Source organism: Antrostomus carolinensis, unplaced genomic scaffold (assembly GCF_000700745.2).
Source record: "Antrostomus carolinensis isolate BGI_N321 unplaced genomic scaffold, ASM70074v2 Scaffold50699, whole genome shotgun sequence".
NCBI lineage: Eukaryota > Metazoa > Chordata > Aves > Caprimulgiformes > Caprimulgidae > Antrostomus > Antrostomus carolinensis.
In genome coordinates, this window is record NW_010341555.1 from 2,150 (window position 1) to 15,785 (window position 13,636).

At 35.9% G+C, this 13,636-nt stretch overlaps 1 protein-coding gene across 1 annotated transcript; it reads right to left on the bottom strand.

The window, feature by feature from the left end:
• Positions 1–1,165: 1,165 nt before the first annotated feature.
• Positions 1,166–13,376, bottom strand: LOC104531583 (neuronal cell adhesion molecule-like). Its single transcript, XM_010176501.2, has 3 exons — positions 13,293–13,376; positions 4,137–4,148; positions 1,166–3,562 (listed from the first exon to the last, which is right to left on the bottom strand). Exons 1-3 carry the CDS (start codon positions 13,325–13,327, stop codon positions 3,325–3,327), a joined length of 285 nt encoding a protein of 94 aa, XP_010174803.1. The 5' UTR covers positions 13,328–13,376; the 3' UTR covers positions 1,166–3,324.
• Between the last annotated feature and the right edge of the window lie 260 nt (positions 13,377–13,636).

Below are 13,636 nucleotides of genomic sequence, written 5' to 3' on the forward strand. Positions count from 1 at the left end.
TCTGCCACTGCTATGTAGAGCCACAAGGAAACTGTATTTCCCTAGGAACAGTGCGAGAATAGATTACAAGAAAAATTACTGTTGAGGTATCCTCTTTAATTCCCTCCGGATGTACACAATCACTTCAGTGAGAATAAAACCAAAAGCAAAGGTATATCACTAAAGGGAAAATGTAGCAACTATATGTATTAGTACACTTTGGGGAACATGCACAAAAAACTTAAGTGTGTCTTCAAGAATGGTTATCATAGGAAATTTTTTGTCCCAACATAGCCTAGGGAACTCGGACCCCTCTTTTCAGGAATTACTTTTGAATCAAAACAGAAACAGCTGTATTTCATTTTCCCAGTTAATGCACATTGCTGGAAAAATCAACACATACCTGTACAGAAAAATATGTAGCCCCATATCTGAAGGTGCCAGAACTGAGACTATGCAGATGACAGAAGCTCAAATAACCAGGGGTTTCCAGTTACACACAGGAGGGCTGACAGAATGGCTTCCGATTCAGTGATAAAATCCCTCTTTCAACCATCATGGCCAAACAGCAACTTTCTAATGTATCTCCTGAAGCACCTGAATCGCCTGGAATCCATGTCTCTCCTGCAGTCTTCTCTGCAGAGCAGCTGCCCTCCTGCCCAGTCTGTTTCCATTCATACACAGAATAGACAAGATATGAAAAGAGCATTGCAATGGATTTTGTGTGCTGTAAAAGATGTTATTGAAAATTCTCTCACTTCATGTACTGTTTAAAAACAGATGCCTAGAATTTGTTAAGTCAGACAGCTCCTTTAGGACACAAAATCCTATCTGAGGGCTCTTAATTTCAAATAAACATTCTTATTTTCTCTTATTCACTCTTGCAGGTATGGAACATGACTTTTAGGTTTTTTCTTTGCAGAAAAATGACTAAATAAAGCATGGAAGCAAAATGTAAAATAGGAGATTTCAATGGGAAATGGTCAGACAAATTCACATTTTTTCAAATGATAGCATGTAAAGATATGCAAGCTTCTGTAAATAATTTGGCTGCAGTACATAAAGTCCTAGAACATCATGGGAACAACTTCTGCCAGAGTTGTTTCATGCTTTTCTCTACTTTGAATTCTTAATCACATGGTGACTCAGATGTGATTTTTACTACTGGTGTAAACAGAACAAACAGTGAAACTTTAAAACCACATTTATTTTTAATACAAAATCTGTTGCACTATTACAGAAGTGAGCCTGTATGTTTACCCCCACATGCACAGATAATTCAGCATCTACATTAACTCAGAGTAAAATTATATTTCTCTTTTACCAAAACCATTGGCAAATCTTATTAAGAAATGTTGTCTTTGTGCTTTGTAATCAATGTTTGCAGAATTATTTTCTTATTTCAGTTCCCATTAAGAAAACTGATCAATGGAAAGCTCAAAGTTGTGAAAGAAGCTTCTTACTGCTACCTTAACATTTGTGATTACTTCAGTTGTGCTTTACCTACAATATATACATGAAAGCTGCAAGGTGTACTATGGTCTAAGGTAATGCACTGGCAAATGCTCTGAATGGTTCAGTTAGGAATCTGCAGTAAATAAGCAGAACAGTTCACTATTTCATTTTCACAGCAAAAAAAAAGAAAAAAAGAAAAAAAAAAGTAGATGCTTTAAAATACCATAAACACCATTGGCTACAGTACTTCTTACACAGTACAACATAAGCTTTCTCGTTTTATTTATCTGTAACACCTAGAAGCATATAGCATCTACGCTTTAAGTGTATTTACAAATTCAACAAAATATCTACATATAAAAAGCTTACTTAAAATTAAACTTGATGCAAGTTATGAAAAACCAATTTATTGGCAAATGAAACTGAGCATTCCTTCAACCATAGGTTGTTATAAAAATTTATATTTGGAGGTAAACATTTGATTGATATAGTATGCAAGATAATAACTTTGTAACCAATAATGGTAACCCTTTACCGCTAACCCATATTAGCACTTGTCAGATTGCGTTCTGTGGTTCCAAGCAGTAACCCCCACACTGCTTCAGGGTGCAGATAATTACAAAGCTGCCACACTGATCAGGCCGGGACACAGAGGGAAATGCACTCTTGCTGGTGTAGTCAGCTGGTTTGGTTTTTAAATAATTTATTTTACAAGAGCTTATACCTTGCTGTGTTAGTAAATAATTTAATTCTGGCTGTGTTTTGTTTTTGTGTTTGGTTTTTTTGTTTGTTTGTTTGTTTGTTTTTTAATATTCTAAGGCTATGAAAACATGTTGTGCTGTAACTGTCTAGAAAGCATTTATTTTATTTTTAAAGGAAAAAAATCATACTCTTCTTTGTGTAATTTAAAATATTTAAAATCTTCAGTTTTTAGCACAACATTTTCATAACACTTTTTTTTTCTTTACGTTTTTACTTTATTTGGCAATGATAGTAGTCTGCTAATCACAGTTTACTGCACCAACTGATTTAGTAGTACAGCAAATTATGGAATGCATATTGTATAAAGGCACTGAATGTATTTTGCCCTGTTTTTTCTGAAATATTTTCTGTCATTATTGAAGTTTTTCTTTCAGTGACAAATTCCAAAATGCATTGCAATGCGTAACTTTTATGCCCTAAAATCAATCCAATGTGTTTTGATGTAAAAATAGAACACTGTACTGCTGTAATACTTGACAGATTAAAAAGGCTATAAAGTAATAGGAGCAAAGAGCAGATAATAGGGTCTCATTAAGCATCAGCAAATGCAAGTGTCATACTTAAATCATTTAGCAATTACATATTGTACATACTGTTCCTAACTGTCTTGCAAAAAGACATATGAGAGCTAGACATTAAGTCACCAATTTCACAACAATGTCCACAAAGACATTGAAGTTCTATATAATACTACTATAACACTCTGACAATGAAAATGGAATTCATACCCAGGGATTCAGCTGCAGACTGCATAACAAATTGTCAAACCATGTTTTCATAGTGTACACGAGATTATCTGTGAATTGTGTAGCATTTTTGTCCCATGCATTATACTGTATTTTCAACAGGAAACAAAATTACAAGTCGATGTTATTGTTTGTGTCAGTTCCTTTTTAAAAAAAGTAAAAATATCCAAGTTTTGACCAAAATTTGAATTTCATATTTTGATTCATACTAATATACCACTTAATGTGTCATTATGCTGTATAACTGTATTGACCTGCATATTCTCATAGCATTAACATCTTGTGGTAAGGAGCTCCATTACCTGCATGTTCATAGTATGAGAAGGAGGATGTACAAAGTGCTTTAAACAAACTGAAGATACAAGGGGATCGAGTTCGGTGGTTACACAAATGAATTCATGGCATTTACAGGAGAAGGAGCCTCAGAGCTTTCATTTCCTTCTACAGGTTCTTTCTCTTTTTTACCACTATATTGTCCAATAAAGGAGCCATCCTCATTGAACTGACCATTTACACCTTCTCCATAGTCAACTAAACTATCATCACTGTCTTCTTTTTTCACAGTTCTGTCTGAAGGTGTCCGGCTTCCTTTTTTTAGAGGTTTATGGTCCTCTGCATCACTGGAGACACAAACAAACAAAAGGAATTAACTGATGTATGATATATTAAGACAAAATCAGCCATGCATGCAGAGTTTATCAAAAGCATGTGTGCAGCCCTATAATCCTTTAGTAAACCCACATCACATTGTAGAGACAAATCATTATGATGCAGTTGACATGAATATATGGTGCAGGAATGGTTTAAACAGAGAATGTCTTCAGTGGAAGGAGGGGAGTTTGTGATTTCTTTTTTTTTTTTTTCTTTTTTCCCCCATCGTGCATGACTTTTCAATGATAAGAACCTGTGCCCTTGGCTTGGAAGCAATTTAGATGCAACTGCAAGCATTAAAAAGTGGGTTGTAAAGCTATAAAAAAATAATTTATTTATTCTCCAAAGTAACAAGCTTATGATGTGCCGTGAAGTTAGTCTGTTAAACTTCTTAATTTCTTTGACTCCTTGAACATGAATGAAGAATGAACTTGGTTAAATGAAAGATACTGATTTTCTTTACTAGTATAAAGAAAATAAAAGTGCTGCATTTCAAATAATTTGTTACATAATGCAGGCCAGACTTGCAATTTTCAACCTTACCTTTCAAGAGACCTACATATTCCATTAAAAGGGTGCAGAAGAAACAAATGAAAATAGCCTAAGAAGAAAAGCAAAGTCCATATCCTGATAGTGATCAGTATTTTATCAATAATAAATTGCTCTTAAAATTGCTAAAATATTTACTGTATACAAGTGAAGCAACCATTTAGCTTACAGTAGCTAGAGTTAAGCAGCTAAGAGCATGCTTAGTCTTTTTTCATTACTTATCAGATCAACCTCTTTATCCTAATCCATAACATGTCCTGACAATGATGATAGTGGTTTGGACGACAACAGAAAAAGAAGAGGAAAGAAAGGTGGGAGGAGAGATCCCTGTAGCAAAGTACTGTGGTCTTTCCCTTGTCAGCGGAAAAGCTGCAGCACCATCAGCATCCCCAAATAAATTTGCAGCTGTGGTAGGCTTGTACTTCATGAAACAGATGTAGTTGGGCACTTTTCAGAATCGTTTACACTGCACTTCAGTTTCAAGATGAAGATTTCAGCAGCAGCTCCAAAGCATTTCAAATTCAAAACCAGTATTGTCATCTGCACTTTTGGGTGCAATTATTTATCCTGTCTTAAACAGAACATGTGACTTTAATTGCATATAGGGTACAAAAGAGTAAGATATTCTTGGTTTTTATTTAAGGACTCCAAGCTTATGGAAAATAAAAATACACATGTATAGAATATAAAAAAAATGAAAATATATTTTACAATATCAAAAATACATTCAGCAAATTATTTTAACCGTCTACTTCCTAAACCCAAATATCTTAGTTCTTCCGTTCTTCCAATAATGTATTTTCTTCCTTTTTTTTTTTTCTTTTAATTATTATCTTTGGACACCCAGAGAAACCAGACATAGACAGCATATACAAGGTCACATAGATTATATCATTACCTAACAAATGCCCTGTTGCGAAACATTTCATTATTGTTAGAAAACCCTTACAACCAATTTTCCATCAAGGTGGTTCTCTTCCTCTCATCACCTTTTTTTAGCTTTGGAAAACTCTAAGTTATCACATTCTAAAAGAAGTATGCCTCTAATATGCATATACTTACACAAAAAAGCATACCAGAGATTTTATCCTTCTATGCATTCACAAGAAAAAGTACTAGAAATATCTATTTTATTAACATGTAAGAAAATATTCATGTTTAAAATACATAAAGGCAAAAACTCTAAACTTGACTGTATTACTATTGACTTTGGTTTTAGTTATTGCTGTGTACATGGCATGGGGATAAATATCATATCATTGATCTTCTGTGCTCACTGATAGTGCCAACATATAGGCTAGTAACATTTAAAAGAATGCTACTCCTAAATGTCAAGCAAAATGCAAATGTTTATAAAGCTGCAAACACAAGCACATTACAAATATTTTACTGAAGAAAGTTTATTTTGCAATGACTCCATATTTAAAAGGTTGAAGATAGAACTGAGTATTTAAAAATCACACACCATATAGTTTCTCCACTGCCCCCATTAGAGGGCATTAGAGTCATTAAAGCAGGTTATTCAAGCCAAACAAAGACCAGCTCCTCGCTTTGAAGTAGTAACTGGTCCTACTCCAAATGAATGACCTGTGGTAGTTAATGCTTTCTGGGTAATGCCATTTAGTAAAGAACACTGCGCATAAGTTTTGCTGTTTAATTTTAGATTAATAGCTTCGTAATTGCTTACATTGTAATATGTAGAAATGAAAATGAATTAAAATTGCATTTGTACCATATTCCAACTGGTCAAGAAACAATGTATAAATATTCTACAGTCTGATTCTATCCAGTGTAATTCACTAGGCTGGAATATACAGTAAATAAACAATAAATCATCGCTGTATTAAAAATATCCACATTTTTGTGTTTAATCCAATAAAAAGTTTATTTATAAGCCAAACAATGAAGAAGTACTTACACAGTTGGCTGCACTGTGTCTGCCATTTTTCTCTATTTTAGTAAGGATGCAGATTTTACTGTTCTGTATAATTAAAAACAAACAAACAAAACTGCAGATCTACTGAGGATGGTATGTGCACAGAGGTGGGTGCTGGTGTGAGAGCACAGTTACAGCAGATGCAAAAATCAAATCTGATCATCGGGATTCCTCCCTTTTTACACTATGTAAGTCCAGAAAGAGGTTATGTCAAGACTCATAGTGGAAAACCAAGTGGGGTTATCCAGAATGCTTTCCACTCCATGTTCAGGAAAAGGAAACATGCCATGGTACCATTTATTCTTTATCAAACTGGATTATGACTTTTGTATTAGATTAATAGTGTTTTGCATGGAAAAGAAAGAAATCAAGGAAGACAGAAAAGAAAAAACAAGCAGGAGAGGGAGAATAAAAGTGAAGACATCAGTGTTTTGGACAGAGTGCAAAACAGAGAAGGGACCCTGGTGCTCTGGGGAAATGAATGTATTATCTGTTTGCTGCTGAGAAGCAAACTGTAAAAGCTGCTGAATTGCATTATGAGTATGGATGACCAAAGAGCTATAGAACACTTTAAGCTGTATTGCAAAAATATGTCAAAGCCATGCATTTTGATACAGTATCTGCAAGATTTGCTCATCTTGCTTACGATTGTTCATAACTATTCCAAAATGCAACCAGGATAGATCATAATTTCTTTTAGTTTTTATTTGTGGTTTTACTTGCTGACTTTTATACTTACCTAGTGTAATATTGTGAAATAAAAAATAAAGTGCAAATTGGGTTGAATAAAAAAACAGTGTAAAACTGAAGAAGTTTTTTAGAAGTGTTATGTACGCAGTGCATACAATTAATAGTAAGGCAACAAGTAGCGGGAGGGAACCAGAGGAGAGAATGGGTATGAATTCTACATTTAGATCAGACAACCGTGCAAGTTAAGTTTAGTGATACTTTCAGTATTTGTTGTTTTATAGATTCCATGCTAGTTTCTTTTTAAGGATCAAAGTTTCTCAATGAAGACTGATAGGTACCAGTCATTTTGGTAAGTACTGATATGTACCACATACATTTTTTTCCCCTTTTAGTAAAGAACAGTATTTAATATTAAAGCATACTCCAAAAGCATGATTTAAATATTTCTCATAAACGATTGCTAATATATGAATACATGTTTCTTTTTCTTCTCAGCTTAATAAAACACATATCAAACTTGCAGCTAGTGATTAAGAGATATAAGAGTTACAGAGGTGACAATAATGTGTAAGTGCAAAGTACAAATTCATTTTTTAAAAGAAAGTACTTCCATTTTACAAGCTCATCAGTTATTGAAAGAAATATGTACCTTGAAATCTCCTTTCTTCTTTCAACTTTTCAATTTTTCTTCCTTAGATATGGGTACATGCAGCAACCAGTCAGAATGGGGAAGACAGTTTTACGATGCCTCTGCAGTCCAGCAGGCAACTAGTTCCCACTTAACTTTGCCACATTCATGGACATGCAAAAAGACTCAATATATGGTTAGCAATATACTACTTTTCCTTATAACCCAACTGTCAGATGAAAGGAAACATAAACCAAACAAAATAGGTAAAGCATTTAGGACTATTGGACACAGAAAGAGAACGCCAATGATGAAAACTGTTGTCACTAAACTACTTTTTCTCTGCCCTCATGTCAACAGCCCAGAAATGTTTAAGTATAAGGAGTCATGTAAAGCCACAGAAGTACCTTACACTATGGCTTCCTTGCACACTCCAGGAGAACCTCTGCCCCAATAGCTAACAGGTTTCTGCTCACACTTCTAAACTGATAAAATGCTTTCCCTATACACCTATGCACCTGTATCAATCCAGACTTCAAAACATTTTACTATTTCTTACCAAACTGAGACATAACCTAACTGAGACTTAAGCACCTCTGTATTAGTTTTCTGAGTAGTTTTGCTTTAGCATCTCTGTCATACTCAATCTTCAATCCAGGCAGAAGCCAGAAAAACTGGGAGATTAAGCTCTGGCTTTAAATGGCAAAGGGTTGAAAAAATTGTTGTAAGTCAAAGAACCTGACTCATTCCTTGTTAAAATTTTAAAGAAAAATCTGCTTGAGAAAAATTCAATCTAACTTTCCACCTTTGCTATTTCTGGTGGAAAATTATACAAAGAGAAATCAAAACATTGATTTAAAAAGTAGTGACAAATGGTACAGAATTAAAATAAGAACCAAGCATGTGTGCCTAAATGAGGACACGATAAGACCACTACCAAATCCAATTGGACTATTCAGAGACAATAATTCTTCAGGCAGTCCACTGATATCAGCTCTTGTGCTAGAAGGGACCAAGCTCAGAATTTGTGCTGAGGCACAAATCATGGCTAGGTCACCCTGGAAACACACCTAAGCAGCAATAAAACTTGAATAACTACAAGAGAGAAAAATACTGTTGTAGTTACAAACTATATCTTCATCATTAATCAATCCAGAACAAGAAGGAATATTAATACATTATCTCGCAATCTCAGAACCCTCCATCAATCATTTCCAGAAAATCTCTCATAGCATATCCAAGAATTTCTAGGAAAAATATTATGTGTGTCAAAACGTTGAAGAAAAGAGCCAAAATAATTTAAGAAAATGTGCAAATGTCCTGCATAACCACACTAGCGGTCCTACTACTGTAGTTGCCTTGTCCTGTTTGATCTCCCTAAGAACATATGACAGACTGCAATGAGACACTAGACTTCCTAACTTCCTGTGAAGTTAACTAGAAATGTATGCTTGCAGTCTCTCCCTACCCATGAATCCACAGGTCTGTAGATGCCGTAACTTCTTAATTTCTCTTGAAATTAAGACTTAATTTAGACTCTTAATTTATCTTGAAATTAAGACCTCAGATGGAAATTTAGGCTGATTTATACACCTAAACTGACCTGAACAGGAGCTCTAGATGTTCTTTAATTTAAATTTAAATAAATATACATTTGTGGTACTAATTGTATTTCTTGCAGTTTCATGGTGCAAGCATCAACTGTCCACAGTTTATTATCCAAGTCTTCTACAACTCAGGAAACCACTGGGATTGTAGTGCAATCTGTTTGCTACAGAGGCACTGTCTTTCCTTATTATGTAAAGTTCCAGGTACGTTTCCAGTCACAGAAACGTAGTGTACCTGGTCATTCTGTGGTTCCGGAAACATCTGTGTTTCCTAAAGCACTGCTTCCTTTGTTAGGTTGATAGGGCAGGAAAATCCAATGTTGTCAGGTTCTGAAGAAAGTATGGTCTTAGATGAAGCTGAAGAGTGCAAAATGTCAAACAAGTCCAAGACATCCCAAGAATACTGGGAAGCCTAGAAAGTGAATGTGACCAAAACCTCCCCTAAAATTGAGAGCTATGACTTCTCTAGAAGATCTTAAATAGTCATTAAGATTTAAGTAATTCAGTAATTTAAATCTTATTTTGAAATAACTAATTTTCTAAGAATTCGGCTTACTAGTCCAGAAATACTGAAGTCTATTCAGTATAAATTTCTCCCTCTTCCCAGGTCCTGAGAAAGGAGAAAGCAAGTCTATGTTCTCAGAAAGTTCCTCTTGATGGTCTGGTGTCTCTCTGAAAGTGAGATGTCCTTTCGTACTTGGCATGAAATGATTGTGAGACTTTATACTTTCCCTTCCCTCCTTTAAACTTGGGAGGAGAACGAAATGAGCTCAGACACTTGTGAGGATAACCAAATGAAGAGCTTCCAACAGAACTCTGCTTTTTAAGTTGACGTAAGGAGTGTTTGTGTTTTGAGAAATCTTTCATGATCTGGACCAAGGATTCACCAAATAGCTTTCCACCTGTGTATGGTAAAGACAGCAGTTTACATTTTAGATCTAGTGATGAGGTCCAAGGACGTAGCCATATAGCTCTCCAGGCTACAGTGAGGCATGCGATATTTTTAATGGTGAGTCTAAGAGAATCCTCAGCTGCATCATGGATAAAATTAGCTGCAATTTTACACAGCCTGCGCTTCCTCTGCGTGGTACCAGATGGGACCCATTTCTTTTTTAATCTGTCTCGGTCTTCCTCCAACCATATTAGTAATGCTCTAGAAGCATAAGTGCAATAGATAGATACTCCAAGCTGGGCTGCAACTAGCTTGAAAGATCTTTTAATTGCTTCCTCAACCTTTCTATCAGTAGGATCTTTAGGAAGAACATCCATATTAGCACACGCTGATAGCACAGAATCACCAGTAACCAATGCCCTGTCTACCTGAGGCAAGGTCCCCCACAAAACAGCTTTATCCACTGGAAGAGGATAGATCTTACGTAGGACTGCTGGGGCTTCATGCTTTGCCTCAGGATTACCCCAAATCCTACACACAAGATCTTCCACTGCAGAATGGATAGGAAGTGCATTTTCTACCTTGCCTTCTTCAGAGGGGACAGGCAGTTCTTCTGAAGGACATTCAGATTTGGAAGATTTTAGCATTAATACTTTCTTTATGTGCTTGAACAGATAATTCTGATTCTCCATGTCAAACTTGCGCAGAGGATCTGATCCTTCTTGGTCTTCTGCAGGGGATTCAGATGACAGCTCCCCATCTTCAGGGACTGACTCAACCTCCGAGGCCTTGTCAGCCTCTAATTTCTCCTTCCCGGGAGCTGTTTGATCTTTTAAACTGTCCATATGATCAGACTCAAAAGTTTGGGAACTGCTCCCAGTTGCTTTTAGAGGAACCACTGGAACTTCTGTAATTGGTACCCTGGGATGTTTCACTGAACGGGACCTAGCCTGTGCCACAGAAGTTACACTTTGTCTGGCTGCTGTCAAAGCATCCTTTAAGACAGTAGCTAGCTCAGGCAAAATGACAGATTTCATTAATGAATTCTTTTCAGATTCAGAGAAGTGAGTAGTAGTAGGTCTTACCTTCCTGTGGTAGGAGCTCTGAGTGTCTTCTGAATCTGAGCTGTAGTCTGGGGTCTGGCTGAACCAGCGCTGGAGAGAAGGAGGCTGCCTTGCCAGTGAGTCACGAACTGAGTTGCAGCTGAGGGGTTGCTGGAAAGGGGATGGCTGTCCTGCCTGAGAACCTGAGCCCTCCTCCGATCCCATTACCTGTTGCTCAGAAGCATGATGTCTAGAGCCATGCCTGTGCTTCCATTCATCTGATCTCTTTTCCTCTTGGCAGAGGGAAGCAGAGACAGAACTAACCCTTGTAAGCACTGAAGACTGCCTAGCCCTCCTCCTGGTGTAGGAGGTCTCTGATCTGGTGCTGGAGTATTGATCCCCTGACCTTCTGAAGAAGTTGGATCTGTCAGATCTCATAGACTTTGCTTTGATAAAGACAGGGTCTGCTTCAGAAGAATTGGCACAGCTACCTTTTCTTTTCTTTTCCTTGTCCAGTTTCTTTCCTGTCCAAGCAGACATGGACCTGAAGTGATGAAAAAAGTTCAAAATACTCGAATTCCTAGGTCTTTCAAAGATTTTTCTTTTTTTTTTTTCAAGGGAAACCCTATGCTCTTTTTCCTCAAAGAAGCACTGCATCATGACCAGTGCCATGTGAGGCAGAAACTGGGAACTGAGTGACTGCAGTGACGCTGGGCTGCAGATAGAGTGCCAAGATATCTTCTGTAATCTGACTGGTTGCTGCTGCTGCCCTGTCTCTAAGGAAAAAAAAGGAAAGCCCAATATAGACTAATTACACAGAAATACATTTTAGAAAGGAGTTTTTCCATGGTAAATAGGATGAGCTCTTTCATGTGAACAAGTCTGAAAGCTTGGCATGCATCTGTCCATATTCACCAGACATGAGGTGGATAAATGCATTATAAAATAATTTAATAAAGCACTAGATGATGTTATAGATTAACTCAAGTCACTTAAATATGGAGACATAAATTCAAATCTTGCTACAGGTCACACATGAAAGCAGACTTGAATAGTCTTACTCTAGGCCTGAGAAAACACGTAATGAGGTCATATAATTTGTACGATTCTGTACGAAGGTCAGTTTCTGCTGCTGAAACTTCCAAGTACCTTAAACAGAGGAGTGATATAAAGGAGAATGCAAACTACACTGTCTAGGAAAACTTACACAGTACTTATTTACATCGGCTTCCAAACATTGCTTCACACTTCCCTTTTACCAGATGAATTTAATTAATCCATAGGCACTTAATGCTGTAATAAAATACTATTCTGAACTCATTAATCTAAGAACAAAGTATTGTATTTTTTTTAAAAAAAACAAGGAAGAACAAACAGAAACTTGTCTTTGGCATTGAGAACTGTAAATCTATTCCAGTCAGATGAAGATGTACATCTCCCTTATATGAAGAAGTCATGGCCACAGAGTGGATCCTTCTTGAGAAAACTGATTTTTCTATGTACATTTGTAAATGTCACATCTTCAAAATAATAAAGGGCTTTTACAATGCTTTTGACACTGTAAAATCTATTACAACATGCACGTAAAATATAATGGTATTGATATATTTAGAAAATAACAACATAATTTCCCGTACTAATAAAAAACAACAAATAAAATGCTGCTTCTTTAATAACCTATACTCATAATTGTCATATGAACAGACTTGCCAAGGCATGCTTTTTGTGATGCCAGGAGATTCAGCTAGGCTAAATTTACAATAAAAGAAGAGAGTTCAGGAATAAGAACTGTGTTGCATGCTTTGAAGCTGCTAGCTATGTATCTTGTACTGAAATACATGAAAGGGAGATTTGTTTTTTCTTGTAGGATATTCCTTCACCTCTGTGTATAACATCACTTCTTTGTTATTGGATTAGGTGTTAGTACTGGCAGCCATTTTAAATGCATTTGTTTTCCAGTGAATGTAACACAAGATTGTGTTCAGTAGGCTTCAATTAGAAAAATATTTTCCAAACCCATAATGCTAAATGTGCCCTAACTGAAAGGACACTGTATCTGGTATTTTAACTATCTGAAAGATGGGTCTATAAATAAAGATTCCTCACTCTGAGACAATCATGTTTGAATCTGGATTTCACCTTGCATTAGTGAAAGGCTTATTCTATGCTTGGATTTTTTATTTTTTTTTTCTAATGGTGAGGTTGAAATGCTATCTACAGTTCTATACAACACTGGTTACAGAACCTTTGTCAACACGGAAAAAAAAGTTAGTTTTGAATTAATAAGTGTGATATTATATATAGTACATATGTGATATGAGCAGTGAACATGACAAACCACTTTAGCTGCTCACCTGTATTCACCAAACGTTCCATCATCTTCCTTCATAGGTTGTATTTCTGGATCAGCATGTGCATCCTCCTTTTCCTTCACTAAAATATTTCAAATAGTAATTTTTATCATTAAAGTACAAGACAAGAAAACTTAAGACCTTAATTTCTCAAACTGATCACATATGGCAGGAACGTGGTTTGAATAAAAATCATTTTTTTAACCAGGGCCTTAGGCTGTTACATTTTTTCTTTTGAAGGAAAAGATCTGTTAATTATTTACAGAATTTTATTTTCATTCAGGGACAAAATACTGTATGTCATTCTGCATTAGTAAAATTTTTTCTTCTTTTAATTTCTAGCACTA